The 20,754-nt window shown below is 37.8% G+C and overlaps 1 protein-coding gene across 15 annotated transcripts in view; it reads right to left on the minus strand.

The window, feature by feature from the left end:
* LOC109415966 (high affinity cGMP-specific 3',5'-cyclic phosphodiesterase 9A) overlaps positions 1-20,754 on the minus strand; it is a 680,025-nt gene that overhangs the window by 87,438 nt on the left and 571,833 nt on the right. For all 15 annotated transcript variants that reach the window (XM_062856633.1, XM_062856639.1, XM_062856630.1 and 12 more), the window contains one exon: positions 4,819-5,144. In XM_062856633.1, the coding sequence (XP_062712617.1) occupies positions 4,819-5,144 (326 nt within the window). The remainder of the gene's footprint in view (positions 1-4,818; positions 5,145-20,754) is intronic.

The raw sequence follows: 20,754 nt of genomic DNA on the forward strand, positions 1-20,754 counted from the left end.
ATCCTCAAAAAAACTTCAAAGCAATTTGTGGTGGTTTTCCGTGGAATTAATCCTTAAAATTTTTCTTATTTTTTTTAAACAATTCTTGGGTAACTCATTAAAGGAATTGCAGCAGGAATTTCCATTCGCGATAATTACAAAGGAGTTTGTGAAATGATAAAGCAAGGAAGAGTTTTCTCGGAATAACTCTTAATAAGGATCAATAGTGAAGTTATTTCCGTGAGGGCGGAGCAGTAATAATTTGAAAGTTGCCTCATTACCCGAATTCTTTGTCAAAAGCTCAAAATATATAGGTTGTATAAGCATATCTCTTGGAAGATTTATATGGCAATTTACGAATTAAGTTCTTGGATTTTCTCTAAGGGCCTGTCAATAAACTACGTAGATTCTAAGGGGGGCGGGGAGGGGGGGGGGTATGTGGCCAAAGTCTACGAGGGGGAGGGGGGTCTGAGATGGTCGAAAAAAAGTCTACGTAGTTTATGGATAGCGCCTAAACCTCACGAAGTATTACCAAGAATTCTTCCAAAATACCATCCATACTTAAGAAATTCCTCCCTGGATTATTTCAGAAATTTCTCCGGAGATTGTTTCAGAACATCAACTTGGATTCCAGACATTCTAACAGCTTTTTATTTTTAGAAAATCAAAAGTTTGGAATTCTTTCAGAACATTGTGAGGTTTTCTTCAAAAAGTTTACAAATATTCCTTTAGAAATACGTTTGTATCCCGAAAGTTCCTCAATAAATTTAGCAAGGAATTTCTACGGAGAACATTTTAAAACGGCTCCATTGATTCCTTAGAAAGTCTATAAATAAGGTGCACCCACCCCCTCCCCTCTTCGGCACCGTTTTTGTATGGGATCTCCACTGATAGTTATGTATGAGCATCTCACTTTTCAGAAAGCCTTCAGAAATTCCTTCAGAAATTCTTTTAGAAAATTATCCATGATTTTTTAAAGAATTCCTCAGGAATTTTTCCGAATACTTTTCAATAAATCCTTGTAGGAATTCCACCAAGGGTTTCTGAGGCAGAATTTTAAGAAATTTCTTCAGCAACTGTTTCTAGAATTTCTTCAGGATTGCCTGGGATTCCTTTCCATAGTTGTCCAGGGATTCGCTTCAGGATATCTGCAGAAATGAGATACACAATTCATTCCAAAATTTCTTTAAGGATTCTTTCAAAAATTCCTTCATGGATTCCATCTAAAACTTACTCAAGAATTCCTTTAGAAACATCACTTAACATTCCTTCAGTAGTTTGAGAATTTCTTTTTGAATATCAGCAAGAGCAATCTCATTTGTTCCATGGATTTTTTTTTAATTTTCAGAGAATTTTCAGCAATTATTCCAAGAATGCCTAGATATATTTCGACAGGGGTTACCGAAAAAATGTCTAGAAGCTTTCATTTTTGTAATTCCTCTTACAATTCCTTCAGAAATATCTCCTGGGATTGCTTAAGAGATTTCTTTAGAAATTCTTTTGAATATTTCCTCACAAATTGTTATAGTAGTATTTTATGAAATTGCATTAAAATATTATAGAAATTCGTCAAGAGTAAACTGGAGAAACTTCTAAGAATTTTATGAGGAACTTTTGAAGAAGTTTCTGAGAAAATTCCTGAAAGGGGTTTTGAAGGGTATTCTTGAGGAATTTCTGGATAGAATTGAAAGAATTTTTTGCAAAATTTCGGAAAGATATTAGTGGAAAAAATCCCTGGAGCAATTTTCTTAGAGGAATTTTCGGAGCAAATATAAATCAGCTGGGAGATTTCTTGAAGAAATCGCCAATAGAAATTGCTTAAAAAATGAATTTTTAGAAAGAATTTCTCAAGCAATGCCTGAGAAACCGGAGAAAGCTGTACAGTGATCCCAAGAATAATTTCTTGGGATTTTTCTGGAGAAACGCCAAGAAAGAAATCCTGAAGTGAATTCGGAAGGAGCTCCTGAAAAAATCTCTGAAGGGTTTCCGGAAAAAAATCTGGCAGAATTCCTGAAGAAAGGTTCCTATAAATTCCAAAAGAAGTGTACGATCCAACCCCTAGAGAAAGTTCACGAAGAATCTCTTGAGAATTTTCTGGAGGAATTCCTGAAGAAACGATTGAGAGAATCGCTGGAGGAATTCGTAAAAAGAACCCTAAGGGAATATAAAGAGAAATTCTTTTATGAACCTCTCGAGGTACTTCATCAAAAATTTCAAAAATCTGAATTTACCAAGGAATTGAAGAAATTCTATCCTAAAGAATTATTAACCTGATTAGGAAAAATTATCCAAATAATGTGAATAAGGTACAGTATTAAAATAATTTTCTCAGGGACGTTACAGTATAAAAGATGATGGAATTTAAAAAAAAAACTTGAGTAACCATCTCTGATTTTACTATGACAGTACTGATCTAAAATGAGTTTCAGAAAATAAAATTTTGAAATTTGTATGGAGCGTAGACTTTGGCCAGACCCCCCTCCCTCCCCCCAAAAAGTCTACGTGGTTTATAAACAGCCCCTTATGACACATGGCGGAAGAAGTTTGGTGTCGCGCACCATTAACAATTGCATAAAACCTCTGCATATCGGTTTTATCCATGCTCTCCTACGCTTCAGCAATCATATTCTCTTCACACTGCCGTCTCTTACTGTGGTGTTGCTAGCTTCTGGTAGTCCTAAACAATATATGAAGATGGTAAAGCGTATTTTTCGAGTTCTATTTCCTACTCTCCCCACCATACTCCCTAGCTACACAAATGTTGAGCTATCAGAGTGGTACTAAAACGAGTCCAACAATGTGATGAGATATGATCCCATCTCTACAGCTAGGCTTGCCTCAACCTTTAGTAAAGTGCTTCTAAGTACAGCACTGTATCGTAGGACAACGTTTTTGCGTCCAATATTCTACGAGTGTGGAATAATTCCTGGTTTCATGCACCATAACTTGGAAACCCATGAAAGATGACGGACTCTATTCCATCCATCTAGATAGTTGCTGAATGGAACAAGGGGAGGCAATAGTTCTTCCCGTGGCGATTCAATCCATCATCATTGTCCCATTTTTTATGCAGTTCAACGCACACTCACTTGCCGTATACAGATTCGTTCTTTGAATGCGAAAAATAGATGACAGTATAGGATTGTGTTTCTCCGGTCTGATTTATGCATTGTTATTCCTGATGGATCTGATGGAGTGAATCTTGGTAACTGTACATGACAAATGTGACTGTGCCATGTATAATTCAAAAGCATTTCTCTGGAAATTTCATCGAAAGCATATTTCCTATTGTTACAATACAGCAAGTATTGAGTGTTCATGTGTCCTTAATCCTTACTATTATACATTAATTTATTATCTCTGCTAATTGTAGTAAAGTTTTATTACACTGATTCAACTGTGTTTGGAGGTTAAGAAGAGATTCGACCTTGCAGAACTGTTTTATAAGAATAGTTCTAAAATCTTTAGGAAAAATTTAAATTATTCAGAACATTCCGAAAGTTCTTCAGAACCTACTCCTAGTTTATTCTCAGAAGCCTTTGCTTCCAAGCACTCCTGCGGAAATTCCACCAGTTTTTCATGTCAAGAAATCCGCTGCCACCACTACATTCTTTACATTCTAGCTATGCACAGAGAAATTGATTTGAAAATGAATGATTCTTGTCAATAAACTCAACTGAAACTTCAAGTTACATCATAAAACTTTGCAAAGAGCTCTAAGCGCTAATTTACAGTCTAAGTTTAACATACATTGCAGACTGCATGACCAAAACTGCCAATGGACAAACTTTTCCTGTACACTCAATGCACTCCAACCAGCAACAAGCCGTTTGTGAACTATCATCTTTTCCCAATTTCACCCATCTAACTACACACAATTCATCCCCCATCATAATAGTACTACAGGGGATAGACAAAATGATCGGGACAGGCAAAATTTTCACATTTCAAAAAATGTTCAACTAGCTGTAACTTTTAGAAAAGTGCGTCAAATATTCTCAAATTTTTACTGTAAGTTCTTCAACTAGTTGTGTATGAGTGGACAAAATTTGGAAAAGATCGGACAATTCTTCACGAAGTTATAAAGATTTTTGAAAAAGGTAAAATTATCCGATAGCCAACTTTGAGCTGTTATATCTATGGATTCAATGAGCCGAATACAATGAAATTTTGACCATTTATGACTTACATAATGAACTCTTGAAAACCATTGACTTAACTTGATATTCTTAACACGGAAGAAAATTATAACGATTAGATTATTTTTCTAATAAAACACCAAATTATCCAAAACATCAACATCGTTTCAAAATTCAACATGCAAATTATAGTTCATTTAATTTCCCTCTAATTGACTTATATATTCATGTGTTTTGAGAGAAAGTAACAACATAGCCGCCATTAAAGTGAAAAAATAATGGAATGCATATTAAAAATAGACCAATTTATTAAAAAATCGTGAAAAAAATAAAATCGCTATAACTTTTTCTCTTGTTAAAAATTTCAAGTTAAGTCAGATGTTTTCCAGAGTTCATTATATAAGTCATGAATGGTCAAAATTTCATTGCAATCGGTTCATTGAATCTGGAGATATAACAGCTCAAAGTTGGCTATCGGATAATTTTAGCTTTTACAAGAATCTTTATAACTTCGTGGAGAATGGCTCGATCTTCTCCAAATTTGAACCACTGATACACAACTAGTTGGTGAACTTACAGTAAATTATTACAGGAAAATATTTGATGCATTTTTCAAAAAGTTACAGCTTGTTGAACATTTTTTGGAAAGTGAAAGTTTTGCTTGTCCCGATCATTTTGTCTATCCCCTGTTGATACTCACCATCTGGGCCACGCAAAAGCAGTGCCGGTAGTTGTGGAACGGGACGTCGTTGTAGTGCTTGTAAACCTCGTAAAGCCACTCCCGTAGCGTGTCCCGGGGAATCTGGAACTTCTCCAGCAGGTTCAGCTCGACGAACATGGTCTGCATCAGGTGGATCACGTCCCAGTCCTCCCACTCGTAGGAATCGAACGCCGGCAGCCGGAGGGCGGCTTTCACCTCGTCGGCCAGGGTCGTATCGGCAATCTCCAGGAAGCGCTTCTTCACGTCCGAGTGCTTCGGCAGGCTCGTTTTCCGGTGCGGCGGGTTACGGGGCCGGCTGGACAGACCTGGGGGGAGGAGCAACAATGGAATAATGGAGTCAATATGCCACTCGGTTCATACATGGATCACTGCTGCGATAACGACGACGACGACAGTGCGTTTGAGGAAGTTCGTTTTCTCCCTGTGGGCAATAGGGTGCAGTTGAATTTTTGGAAATCAGCTAAAATTGGAAGTTTTTGTATATTGTGACGTGAATTTTGACTATTGTTTTAACTGGAAAATTAAAAAAGACTGGTTTTGTATCGCCCAACGTTGCGGCCTTGTGTATGTGACCTTTTTCAAGGAACATTTGGTAATGCTGAGAGTTTCATTGCGCGCTTCTTGTATACGAAATAGTTATATGATTTTGGGACACTGTACTGGACGATGCTGGGTCATTAGGCCGAAGGCCATTAGGCCGAAGGTCACTAGGCCGAATGGTCATTAGGCCGAATGGTCATCAGGATGAATTGAAAGTTAGCCGTTGTTTTTACCTTTTCCAATAATTTTTGTCAAAGACTAGTTTAACAATGAAACTAGAAAGAATAGCCTATGTTTTAAAGATGGAAGAATTTATGAATTGAGCAGTTTCAGCGCTATTTTGGCAATGATACTAGAAAGAACAGCCTATATTTAAAAGAAGGAAAAATTCATAGGTAAAATATCAGCAGATTCAGCATCAATAAAGTATCTTCGTGCCTGTCACACGATACACACATGCACAATGGTCATTTGCAGAGAAAGCTCTCAAGTAATAACTGTGGAAGTGTTCATAGAACACTAACACTAAGCTGAGAAGCAGGCTTTGTCTCAGTGGGGACGTAACGGCAAGAAGAAGACCCAATGACCAATCGGCCTGATGACTAATCGGCCTAATTTCCATTCGGCCTAATGACCATTCGGCCTAATGACCATTCGGCCTAATGACCATTCGGCCTAATGACCATTCGGCCTAATGACCATTCGGCCTAATGACCATTCGGCCTAATGACCATTCGGCCTAATGACCATTCGGCCTAATGACCATTCGGCCTAATGACCATTCGGCCTAATGACCATTCGGCCTAATGACCATTCGGCCTAATGACCATTCGGCCTAATGACCATTCGGCCTAATGACCATTCGGCCTAATGACCATTCGGCCTAATGACCATTCGGCCTAATGACCATTCGGCCTAATGACCATTCGGCCTAATGACCATTCGGCCTTGAAGCGCCCTGTACCGTCCAGGGGCTGCATTATACACTACACGGAATGTGATATCTTTAATTTCATTACAGTCCGACGCAGTTTTAATAAATTATATTGAAGTATCACAAACCATCACTTATCTTATATTACAACGATCCACTTTTTCTCCTTAGTATTGTTCTAGTCTTTCCTAAAAACTTTTCAACGAATTACATTACACTTTTCACTTAATTCGTATCACCTAAGTCCTTGCTTTCGTACTAACTACAGCCTTTATTTGGACAGTATCTAGAGGTGTCCCACATGGGAGCTCAAGACTTATCCGATGTGCTGCCTGCGTTAACGTTGTCACCGAACTCCCCGACAACTGATCCTCAACAACTGACTTCACTGACTCCCCGACTGAAGCCAAAGCCTCCGTATTTATAGCCTAAATTTCCTAGCAATACCCGAACCAGCTTGGGCGTGTCTAAAATTCCTACGATCATTCTCGTCTTGCCGAAGATGTCATGATAATTCCTAACAATGCCCGAACCAACTTGGGCGTATCCAAAACCCTACCAAATGAAAATACTAATAAGTCCAAAACCTAGACCTCTACCTATCCTACTTGTCCTCATCGTGATTAAAATCCTTCTCTTCTTGAAAACATCACGACTCTTCTATCTTGGGCGTATCCCAAGCCCTACCAAGAATATTAATACCAACGAAAAACTTAAATCTCCTAACCACGCCTGACTTGGGCGTGTTCGCACAAAACCTACTGAGAATCTTTACACCAAGGCCTACATCTTCTAGCCCCGCCTCACTTGAGCGTATACAAGGCTTGGGTGTGTGAAAGAATTGAACCAACCATCGACGTCATTATCATTCTCCCCATCATCATCACCGTCACCATCATCATCCTCATCGTCTTTGGAATTTGGCACCAAATTCTCCAAAACAAAGCACCCGCTTTGTTATTGAAGTGTACCTTACTTGGGCACAGTGAACCCTAGCCGGCCCCCGGCCGCGGATGTTGGTTGAAATTATACCCCCACATTCTTTTCTTTCAGTTTACTCGAAGTCAAAACAAATCGAGTGCAAAACAAGTCCGGCGCCGTATGCCGCCAATACGGTGTCTCAATTTCAGAACATTCCAGCTAAGGTTCACCTGAGTTCAGAACCTTACCCGGCCAATTCGGCGCCTTGATTTCGAAACAAAAATAAACAATCTTTGTTCCAGCGCGATCAATATGATGTCGCGGTTCTATATCATTCTTTCGGGTTTATTACCCATCGTTGTCCCAAGCGTAATTGAAATTGCATCACACCGACCGGACCTAACGCGGTGCAACACGATCGCACCCGGCCACCACCGGACGATGATGGGTTATAAAAACTAGGTCAGTAACGAATGGTGCGATTTTCGTTGCTTCCAATATGCCGCGCGTGAGGTAGGTAGACCCTACGATGAAAATTGAATCTAAAATCCCCCGGGCAGCTGTTGGGAATGTGGGGTGAAAATGCATTTTTGTTTCAGTTGAACTGACTTTGAATATCGGAAGGCGTGGGAATATTTAGGTCTTTGCATGCCCTCCCACTTAGCGGAGTTTGAACGTGTATAAAATCACGTTCAAATGTAAGTATGTGGGTAAAATGTATCCCCCGAAAAAAAAAACTCAGCATTTAAATGATGATGCTAACGATGATTGTTAATATATAAACTGAAACTGCTATACTATTCTCCATTTTTCCTGTAAAGTGTCTCAAAATGTTTTCCAATACAGTTAGCTGATCTAAATCTCCCAAATAAACATTAAATTTTGTATTAACCCTCTTACATTCTTCCTCAAGAGATTGACTTCATTGGTACTCGCTGCTGCTCCTCTTGATTCGTCGTAGGTGTTGTTCGTCTGCCTTTGATATGTGCCCCTCTTGTTCAATGCCCAGATCAATTGGTTAGTATCAGGTCTCAGATGAGTGGTATCGTTGCTTCTCTGTTGTACTGGTTTGTCTTGAAGATGATGTAGTTGATTCAGTTGATGTCGTCTCCTGTGGGAACGTGACCATGAAGCTTTGGTATCCGGATATTACCTCGGTTGAATCGTATTTCCCTGCTGGTAATTCCCGCGCTGTCGTTTGCATACAGAAGAACTAGTTTTACTGTTGCTTTCTGTTGTTTCTCGAAAAAGTGTCATAAGTTGCCTTCCGAACTGGATTGTTTATCATTGTCGTTTACGGTGTTGTGGTTGATTACTTATCGCCCGCCTTCTGAATTTTGTTGGTATTGGATCAATCTCAATAGTGATGCGAATATTGTTGTCTTTGACCTGGTGCAAATTGTGGAACTGTTGCACACTCTTTAAAGAGTTTGTAATTAGTTGACTTAAATTCTAAAGCTTTCGATGATGTCGAAATGTTGCATTCCTGATTATGGTTACTGTTAATTGTTGTTGTATGAAGCACAGAGTAAGTGCTTTTTCAATGGTTAATGTAATGCGGTTGGTGAACATTACATTATGTCGGTTAATTTGGGAAACTTTGAAGACGTCCTTCTCTCATCATATGTCTGTATGAATTGTTGTTGTTGTTGTTTTGTTGTTGTTGTCGTTGTTGTTGTAGTTTTTCCCGATGCTCTGCATTGTGTTGGTTCATATTAGCAAATTCGCAGATGTACAATAATATTTGTCTCGATGTGCCACCCGAGTTGACCTTGAATCGTCTCCGGTGAAAAATTATGTTCGCTGAATTCTCTCCTCCGCCATACCAGCACCTTTGACCTTCAACTTTCCATCCGATCTGTTATTCCTCGTCATCGTACCAATTGGCTGTGGTACGTTTTCATAGAGGTACCGTTGAACTGCTCCTCTGATTGCTCTCGCCAGGTGTTGCCTTCTCGTCTTGTCCTCCCGCGTCATCTCTCGAGGAAGTTGTATTTAAATTATATCGAAACCATCGATTTATAAAATATTGATCTACCATGGCAAACTGAACTTTTAGTCTTCATGTTATTATTATTTGTGTTTCTTGTATGTGCAAAATATAACCTTTACAATAGTATTTATAAAAAACTGCACCATTACATTAATCATGCTCTGTTACCGTTACTTTCCTTAATAGTCATAAACTGTTATTTTTTTTTTACTCAAAAACCCGTAAAATATTAAAATGTGAGTTGTAGCAATGGAAAGCTTCTGTAGGGTCACTATAAACATCTGTATTACCAATTCCAAAAAATCTCACTACAGAATTCTCTCCAGTGTGTTTTTTTTCAATTCCTGTTTGCTCCGTTTCCTTTCGCAGGCTCGGCTTGATCGCCTCATTGCTACGACTTCTCCCCCTTACCGAATAAGGTTTTTGGATGGATACCTGTAACGAGACTTAGATCTTGTGTTTAATTCATGATTTGATAAAATATAAATATATTTATGTTTATTTCTAGTTTTTGCTTCTTGACGCAACCTAATGATTCCGAATCTATAAATATTACTTCATTTTTCATTCACATATTATTATTTTTCTTTTTTTTCAAATTAGTTATTCATTCACCATTCACACTCAACATTCACAAGCATCCTGGGGGGCCCTCCCTTGTCCTCATCATTCAATTTTCATCCGATCTCGTATATACTTTCAAAATTGTTATGTGACATGACCATATTATATAGGAGCGTCCTCCGTAGTTTCATTAGGGTCTAAATTGTTTCTAAATTGTTTTTTTTTTTTTTTTTAATCCGTTTTGCTTTATCGTTTCAGAGAATAATCGTTCGTTTGTTGTCATTGATTCTTTTTATTATTAATACTCTCAATCAACAATTTATGTCTTTTGTTTGTTTGCTCAAACCTCATTTATTATGTATTCCATATGTATTAACGTTAAATAGAGCTGCTTCTTTATTCAAGAATCTCTCAAGTTATTATTTTTCTTCTTATACATTCCCCGCTATTGTTACCCGATATACCCCAATGATATTTCCCCTTTCAAGATTACTTTTTATTTCCCATCATATTATTCCCAATATATCAATTCTTCATTCCCAATTTCTATATACCCTTTTCAATTAATCATTTTGCTTAGTTATGTTTACTCCTCCCAAATTACCCCTTTTCAGCTCTTCGGTACATTCAAATCGTTCTTGCATTCAAACTCATGCCGAATTGATGGACGCATTTTTGTTATAATTCAGCTGTACAAAATTTCCCGAAAACTTATTTTCATTATCCTGATTCATTCATCATTATCATTTCTTTATGTCTCTTCATATTCTCATAAAATTTATTTATTTATTTATTGCTATTATCATTATTTTTTTATTTCATTTTTTTATCAATTCCTTTTGAGTTGTTACGATATAATTTCAATTAAGGTAATTCGTATGCTCTCCAATCGTTAACCATTTTGTTGTGAACCTTACTACAGTTATATGTGATAATTGTTTATTTAATATAATAATTCAATTAATATTCCTAGCTATCCTACGCAAGCCTCTATCCTAACATATTATTCCTATGGTATTTTTTTTAACAACATATTTAGTAACTAATATTTACAAAAAATCATTCGTAATAAGGAAATAATTGGTTTTTCAATATTTACATCAATTTATACATTGACGACTACGCATAGCTAATCAATCATTATACTTTTTTAACCTATTATTGTGGACTTTTTCAAATTTGTTCCCATTTTTAATGATTGTGGTTTGTTCGCTGGGTAGGTCAACTACTGCGTATGGGCCTCTCCATTTACTTTGAAGTTTTTGACCTGTTCCTGTTGGGATTGCTTGTACTAAAACCAACTCGCCCCACATAGGTTGCCATTCTTCGGTTTTCTTATCATAAATAATTTTACGTTTCTCTTTCGAAATAATCAAATTTCTTTTGGCGTTTTCATGCAAATTTTTAAGAATTTGTTTCATTTCGCAAAAATAGTCATTATACGTTAAATCTGAATCTGTTGGAGTGTATATGGAGGTAGGAATCCTTGCCTTTCTTCCATATAAAAGTTCGAACGGACTGTAGCTTGTTGAGCTATTATTTGTAGTATTGTATTCAAAGGTAAAATAATCAAGATGTTGGTCCCATTGTTGCGGGTTTTCTCCGACAAATTGTCGCAAATATGTTTTCAATTCTCTGTTTGATCGTTCTACTAGATTTGCTTGTGGGTGATAAGCACTTGTATTGATTTTCTTGATTTTCAAAATTTTGCATGCGTGTTTAAAAAATTTGCTCATGAAATTTGCTCCTTGGTCTGTCACCAGTTCCAACGGAGTACCGAATTTACAAATGAATTTTTCGACAAAAGTTTTGGATACAGTCTCCGCTTCTTGATTGTCCATTGGAGCTACTATCAAAAATCTTGTAAGGTCGTCCTGCATGACCAGCGCGTATTTGTTGCCCCATTCGGATTCTGGGAGAACAACAATGTCCATATATAATTTTTCAAATGGCTCGGATGACGTTGTAGTTACTTTTAACGGAATTCTGTTGGATTTACAAATTTTATTTTTCTGGCATGAATCACATTGTTTTACGTAATTCTCGATGTCTCTTCTCATGTTTTTCCAATTAAAAATAAGACCAATGCGTTTCCGCATTCGCCTTGCTCCAACATGTCCGCCTAAAGGAGCATCATGGAACTCTCGAAGAATTGTTTCGATATCTTCATTACGTACTTCAGTGCGTTCCGAATCTGCGTTATAAAGGCTTAACGTAATTTGATTTTTCAAAGCTAAAAATTGAATCATCTCAAGTACTTCAAATTGTTTAATCTTTCTGAACGAAATCAAATGAATATTTTTGGACGCTGTTATCGGCGCTTTATTTTGATTGAAGCAGTTGCTAAGTTTGTAAAAGAATGTTTTGGTATTAATCATTGAATTACTTTTGCCTTCCACAATAATTCCGAATAAATTACTATCTGGAATAGAAACAACTCCATCTTCGCAAAAATCTTTCAGTCCATGGGGTAAATCAATAATTTTTGAAATTTCATTAAATGCTGATCTGCTATTCAAAATTACAATGTTACAATCAGCATCTGCACTTTTCAGATTCCTAGAAATTTTCAATCGATTTACATCAGTTGGATTATTCTTGGACATCTCTAAAAATTCATCATATGCGCTTGCCGCAAATGTGTCATTAGTATGTGTGTTATTGCATAAATCGAAAATGTCGGCCATAATGGATTCCTCAACTTCAGCCTCGTCCGATATCGCACTCGTACTTGCTGGAGGTATATTTGACACCTTGTTTATGCCTCGTAGGTCGGAACCCGTGCAATTATTATTTACGCTATCATTCATATAGGTCATCTTTTGCGTTTTTGTTTTGGTTCCCTCGCTTTCATGGTCCCGGTCAGCGATCGCGCCCCCGTTATTGTCGCCAGAAACGGTGTAGTTTTTCATCAGCTGTTTGTTCGCTTGACCGCGGTCGCGGTGTTTTTGGTTGGATACGTTTTCTTGTTCTGCTCTTTTCGTTTGCTGTCGGGTGACCACAGCAATTAATTTCGACCTTGCGGTTTTAATTTCATCGGCTGGATTACTCTGCTCTTCTGATTCATTGTCTGGATTTAGCCTAGAGAGAAAATCCGCTACAACGTTATCCTTTCCTTGTTTGTATCGAATATCGCATTCCAATCCTTGCAATTTCAAACGCAAACGTGTGAGGACTGATGAAGTTTCTTTTAGATGCCATATTGAGATCAATGGTCTATGATCTGTGTAAACAATAAACCTCTGATTGTAGATATAATGACGGAAATAATTCACTGCCCATACTATGGCCAGTAATTCTTTCTCAATTGTATAATATTTTCGTTCTGCTCCAATAAGTCCCCTACTAGCGTAAGCTATGGGTCTGTCAATTGATTTTTCATTCGATAAAACTGCTCCAATAGCGTATTCACTGGCATCTGTCGTTAAAACAAATGTGTCCTTGTAATTTGGTCTCACTAGCAAAGAGTCAGACGTTAAAAAGTTTTTCAATTCTTCAAATGCTTTCTGGCACTCTGGGGCCCAGTTAAATTTTACATTTTTCTTCAATAGATCATTCAGAGGTTTTCGTTTTTCTGCAATTCCTGGTATAAACTTACCATAAAAGTTTACTGTTCCTAGGAATGATCGCACTCCTTTTACAGTTTTTGGTATTGCCATTTCTCGTATAGCCTTAATATTACCATCAAGCGGACGAATACCATTTTTATCAGCTGTATGTCCTAAAAATTTCAATTCGGTTTTCAAAATTTGGCATTTTGTTGGTTCAATTTTTAAATTATGTTTACGAAGAGCTTTCAAAACTTTAATCAGATTCTCGTTATGCTCTTGAATTGTTCTTCCAAAAACAATGATATCATCCAAATAAACGATTGCTTTAACATCTTCAATTTCAAATAAAACTGTGTTCATCAGTCTTTGAAAAGTCGAGGGACTGTTTCTAAGCCCCATAGGCATTCTCGTGAATTCAAAATGACCTTTGGGTGTAGAAAATGCAGTTTTTGCATCATCTCTTGGGTCTATAGGAACTTGATAAAATCCGGATTTCAGATCAATTGTTGAAAAGTATTTGCTATCGCCTAGGCTATCCAATATTTCATTTATTTGTGGAATCGGATATACAAATGGTTTAGTTATCAAATTCAATGCCCTAAAATCTACCACAATTCTATGCTTTTTGTTTCCTTCTTCGTCTAAATCTTTCTTTGGTATGCATAAAACAGGTGCATTCCAAGGACTTTTACTGGGCCTAATAATCCCTTGCCGACGCATTTCTTCAATTTCCTCATTAATTTGTTTCTTTGTTGATTCAGGGAACCTATACTGCCTTTTATTTATTGGCACATTAGTCGTTGTTTCAATTTCATGTACTGCTGCATCTGTTACTGTCAGGTGATCCCCTTTCAAATAAAATACATCACAATATCTTGCCATTATATTTTCCATTGCGTCGTAATTAGCGCTTTTCAAATGCTTCAAATCAATTGTATCTAGCAATTTTTCGATACGATTTTTACCTTGTATTTGTTCATAATTCAAATTATCTATCAAACTTAGATCTTGGTTTGAATCTAAATCCTCCGGCGTATATTGATTCCCGGCCTCTACATTCTTATTGTAACATCCATTATCAACATTTTGATGAAGAATATTATACTTCATCAAAATGTTGATTTATGCATTTCTCGTCTTCATAATACTTCTCATAAAGGCACATATTGCATGAATAATCTTTTTTCGGTACGATTGGCTGTGTAACTATTTCATCATGTATGACTTCATCAATATCAAAATTTACTTGACAGCTTTTGTCATTGTTATCATATTGTATACAATTACTATTATCTTGTAGATCAGTCTGACAAGATTTATCTGATACCATTACGTACTTTGTTGTTGTAATATTGTTAATATTATATTCTACACTATCTGGCTTGCGTAGGGCTATGTAATCAAAGTTCTGGCTAATATATAATGTATGCTGTTTCAAAAATTCTGCTCCTATGATACCATGTACATTTAAGTGGTGAACTAAATAAAATTTTATCTTATACTTAGACTTCCCAATTATTAAACTAACTTCAGTAGATCCGAGCGTTCTTGTTTGACTTCCATTGAATCCCGAAATCAAAAACTTTTCAGATTCAGAATAATCTATGTCTGTTGCTCCGATTCTAGGGGCTGCATCCCATCTTAATATGTTTAGTTGTGAGCCTGTGTCTATCATGTAATTGATTTTTGTGTATGGTCTTTCTACAGTGGGTATATTTAACATAAATTGATTATTGCCCGTCCAATGTATAAATACTTTTTCTTGTGCTGGAATGCATTTATCAAATTGAACCATTTGTTTTTGTGATATGTTATAACTCTTATTTATGTTCATGGGCATCATTTTCTTATTACTTGCAGCATATAAGCGCCTTTCTAAATTATTTTCTGATTGACGGAGTGATCGGACGCAATTAACGAACCTCCGGTTATTTAGTTTTTTCGCTCATCATAGCAAATATTATTGTTTTGAATTCCCATGTTGCGTTCATCAAAATTTCCGTTGGTCCAATAAGGCATTTGGTAATCACCACGATAAATTTCTTGTTGTCCTAGATATCTATAATTGTTAAAATCTTTTTCATAACCTATTTCGCTCTGGTTGAATCTACTTTTATCGTAATGGAAGTTGTGATCAATACATTGTGGATTACTGAATTTCTGTTTTTCATTTTGTTGCCTGTAAAATTCTGCAGTGTGGGAATCCCTCAATCTCTGCTCGATGCGTTCTTGTTGTTCCACATCGATGCATTCTTCTTGTAGGTAATCTAGCAAATCTTGCAATGAGTCTTCTTTTTTCGTTTTTGCAAAAATTTTCAAATTTATATCTTCCAATCCCGCTAGAAAATGTATTCTTAAATGTCTTTGAGCGTATGACTCAATTGTAGGATCTTTAATATAATCTTTTTCGAATTCATCTATATTCCTCTTAAGTTGAAGAACGCGATCTTTGTAGTTTTTAAAACTTTCACACTTGCCTTGTTCAAGGGTCTCTATTTTATTAAACAGTTCTTCCAATTGTAAACTAATTCCGAATTCTTTTTGGAGATTATCTTTCACTTTATCCCAAGTATTTGCAAGAATGTTTTTAAATTTTAACGCTGCTGGACCTTTAAGTTTCGACAGTGCAATTTGAATGAGTATGGTTTCTGCATTTTTCCTTTCACTAGCATCAGTTATCCGTTTTATGGGTTTCAAAAAACAATTAATTTGATATATGAAAGCATCTAATTCACACGCACTACCATGAAATTCTGGAATACACTGTATAGCAAAATTTATTGGAAATTCAAATCTAGCGTTGTTCGCTCCACTATTGTTGCCTATTTCATCCATTGTATTCGTGGCCATTTTTATGTTGATATTTTTACTGATTTTTTTTTTAATTCAAATTAACACGACCTTATTATCGCCGGTCTGCTGCATAGTTACAAAATTATTATTTTTTTCAACTTTTGATTGATTCCATTCCATTGTAATGCTAGTTCACATCTGAAAATCATGTTTAGTGTAAAATTATGCCCTAAGTTCGAAAGCATAAGGGAAAAAGATACAGTAGAGCTGAAAATATTTTCGATATCCCGTACAAACCTGGCGATTTTGAATCAACATTGTTACATTGTTGTAGTTTTTGAAAGAAAAATACAAATTGTCTTTATTTATTGAATATTTTGCCAAAATTTAAGGCGATTGTTCCCTACACTTATCAATATCCAATCTGACGAAAAAAAAATCAGATATTCAAAACATATTACGTTCAGCTTCCTATTATTGCAAAAAGATATTGAAAATTTGTGAATTGTAACTTGAGATATTTAAATTAAAAAAAACTTGGTTGCGATTGTCTCGTATAATTAAAAAAAAACTGTACTTCTTAGTTTTCTTATTTTAAACACGGTCTCAAAATCAGCACGTTATTATGCATCAATAATTTTAATCGTTAACAGAAGTCCGCGACTTTCCTTTGATTTTGTTAACTAGTGTTATTCGTTCGTATTTTTCATCCACTTGTTCTTCTTGAAATCATTATTCTTGCTATATTTTTCCATTATTTATTGAAAATCAGTATGATTTCCTTTTTTTTTTAATAAATTTTTGAATAACTTCTTTATTTTTCCCACAACAGTATTTCAATTAAAATGTTTTTGTATAAATCGTAAAAAAAAAATTATCATTTCAAACCAACTCACAAAAAATTTAAACCATCTCAAAACACTTAATCATTTAAAAGGTTAATACTCACGATACCATCAAATAATGCAGGCTGAATGATGTCCATTGGTCCAGACACTCGGTTCCATACACAGGTTGTTGCGTTGCCATTTCCAATTCGGTGCTACGTTGTATTCCACTATCACTTGCGCTGCCACGAATTTCATCTTTTCCATCCAGTCTGTAACATTGTTTTCTTCTTAATTGTTCAAACTTTGCTTTAGTGTTCAACGTGGCACTTAGTCTCGGCACTGATTTTTTTTCTTCCCGTCAGAAATTTGGCGTTCCAATGTTCTGATTAGCGAACAGTTTTCGCTGTCACCATATGAAGCGCCCTGTACCGTCCAGGGGCTGCATTATACACTACACGGAATGTGATATCTTTAATTTCATTACAGTCCGACGCAGTTTTAATAAATTATATTGAAGTATCACAAACCATCACTTATCTTATATTACAACGATCCACTTTTTCTCCTTAGTATTGTTCTAGTCTTTCCTAAAAACTTTTCAACGAATTACATTACACTTTTCACTTAATTCGTATCACCTAAGTCCTTGCTTTCGTACTAACTACAGCCTTTATTTGGACAGTATCTAGAGGTGTCCCACATGGGAGCTCAAGACTTATCCGATGTGCTGCCTGCGTTAACGTTGTCACCGAACTCCCCGACAACTGATCCTCAACAACTGACTTCACTGACTCCCCGACTGAAGCCAAAGCCTCCGTATTTATAGCCTAAATTTCCTAGCAATACCCGAACCAGCTTGGGCGTGTCTAAAATTCCTACGATCATTCTCGTCTTGCCGAAGATGTCATGATAATTCCTAACAATGCCCGAACCAACTTGGGCGTATCCAAAACCCTACCAAATGAAAATACTAATAAGTCCAAAACCTAGACCTCTACCTATCCTACTTGTCCTCATCGTGATTAAAATCCTTCTCTTCTTGAAAACATCACGACTCTTCTATCTTGGGCGTATCCCAAGCCCTACCAAGAATATTAATACCAACGAAAAACTTAAATCTCCTAACCACGCCTGACTTGGGCGTGTTCGCACAAAACCTACTGAGAATCTTTACACCAAGGCCTACATCTTCTAGCCCCGCCTCACTTGAGCGTATACAAGGCTTGGGTGTGTGAAAGAATTGAACCAACCATCGACGTCATTATCATTCTCCCCATCATCATCACCGTCACCATCATCATCCTCATCGTCTTTGGAATTTGGCACCAAATTCTCCAAAACAAAGCACCCGCTTTGTTATTGAAGTGTACCTTACTTGGGCACAGTGAACCCTAGCCGGCCCCCGGCCGCGGATGTTGGTTGAAATTATACCCCCACATTCTTTTCTTTCAGTTTACTCGAAGTCAAAACAAATCGAGTGCAAAACAAGTCCGGCGCCGTATGCCGCCAATACGGTGTCTCAATTTCAGAACATTCCAGCTAAGGTTCACCTGAGTTCAGAACCTTACCCGGCCAATTCGGCGCCTTGATTTCGAAACAAAAATAAACAATCTTTGTTCCAGCGCGATCAATATGATGTCGCGGTTCTATATCATTCTTTCGGGTTTATTACCCATCGTTGTCCCAAGCGTAATTGAAATTGCATCACACCGACCGGACCTAACGCGGTGCAACACGATCGCACCCGGCCACCACCGGACGATGATGGGTTATAAAAACTAGGTCAGTAACGAATGGTGCGATTTTCGTTGCTTCCAATATGCCGCGCGTGAGGTAGGTAGACCCTACGATGAAAATTGAATCTAAAATCCCCCGGGCAGCTGTTGGGAATGTGGGGTGAAAATGCATTTTTGTTTCAGTTGAACTGACTTTGAATATCGGAAGGCGTGGGAATATTTAGGTCTTTGCAGGCCTAATGACCATTCGGCCTAATGACCATTCGGCCTAATGACCATTCGGCCTAATGACCATTCGGCCTAATGACCATTCGGCCTAATGACCATTCGGCCTAATGACCATTCGGCCTAATGACCATTCGGCCTAATGACCATTCGGCCTAATGACCATTCGGCCTAATGACCATTCGGCCTAATGACCATTCGGCCTAATGACCATTCGGCCTAATGACCATTCGGCCTAATGACCATTCGGCCTAATGACCATTCGGCCTAATGACCATTCGGCCTAATGACCATTCGGCCTAATGACCATTCGGCCTAATGACCATTCGGCCTAATGACCATTCGGCCTGATGACCTTCGGCCGAATGGCCTGACACCACTCATGAAACCAGAATAAAACAGAATCCTCCAGAAATGCCCTGCAAGCATGGAAACTACCCTTTGATTTAACCACCTATGACGATAAACAGCTCCATAAAGCCCTCCAAAAAAGAGTCCCAGAAAATTCCATGAATTCTTTATAGTATCTTCGTGCCTGAAACACGATTGTCTCTTCTGGAATGTCTTCAGAGGTTTTATTCTGACTTCAAGATAGTGATCCGGGAAGGCACTGTTGTAGAAAAACCAGAAGAAATTTCCTCTACAGAATCCTTCCAGGATTCTCCACAGAATCCTTCCAGGATTCTCCACAGAATCCTTCCAGGATTCTCCACAGAATCCTTCCAGGATTCTCCACAGAATTCTTCCAGGATTCTCCACAGAATCCTTACAGGATTCTCCACAGAATCCTTCCAGGATTCTCCACAGAATCCTTCCAGGATTCTCCACAGAATCCTTCCAGGATTCTCCACAGAATCCTTCCAGGATTCTCCACAGAATCCTTCCAGGATTCTCCACAGAATCCTTCCAGGATTCTCCACAGAATCCTTCCAGGATTCTCCACAGAATCCTTCCAGGATTCTCCACAGAATCCTTCCAGGATTCTCCACAGAATCCTTCCAGGATTCTCCACAGAATCCTTCCAGGATTCTCCACAGAATCCTTCCAGGATTCTCCACAGAATCCTTCCAGGATTCTCCACAGAATCCTTCCAGGATTCTCCACAGAATCCTTCCAGGATTCTCCACAGAATCCTTCCAGGATTCTCCACAGAATCCTTCCAGGATTCTCCACAGAATCCTTCCAGGATTCTCCACAGAATCCTTCCAGGATTCTCCACAGAATCCTTCCAGGATTCTCCACAGAATCCTTCCAGGATTCTCCACAGAATCCTTCCAGGATTCTCCACAGAATCCTTCCAGGATTCTCCACAGAATCCTTCCAGGATTCTCCACAGAATCCTTCCAGGATTCTCCACAGAATCCTTCCAGGATTCTCCACAGAATCCTTCCAGGATTCTCCACAGAATCCTTCCAGGATTCTCCACAGAATCCTTCCAGGATTCTCCACAGAATCCTTCCAGGATTCTCCACAGAATCCTTCCAGGATTCTCCACAGAATCCTTCCAGGATTCTCCACAGAATCCTTCCAGGATTCTCCACAGAATCCTTCCAGGATTCTCCACAGAATCCTTCCAGGATTCTCCACAGAATCCTTCCAGGATTCTCCACAGAATCCTTCCAGGATTCTCCACAGAATCCTTCCAGGATTCTCCACAGAATCCTTCCAGGATTCTCCACAGAATCCTTCCAGGATTCTCCACAGAATCCTTCCAGGATTCTCCACAGAATCCTTCCAGGATTCTCCACAGAATCCTTCCAGGATTCTCCACAGAATTCTTCCAGGATTCTCCACAGAATCCTTCCAGGATTCTCCACAGAATCCTTCC

This window comes from Aedes albopictus, chromosome 3, assembly GCF_035046485.1.
Source record: "Aedes albopictus strain Foshan chromosome 3, AalbF5, whole genome shotgun sequence".
Classification (NCBI taxonomy): domain Eukaryota; kingdom Metazoa; phylum Arthropoda; class Insecta; order Diptera; family Culicidae; genus Aedes; species Aedes albopictus.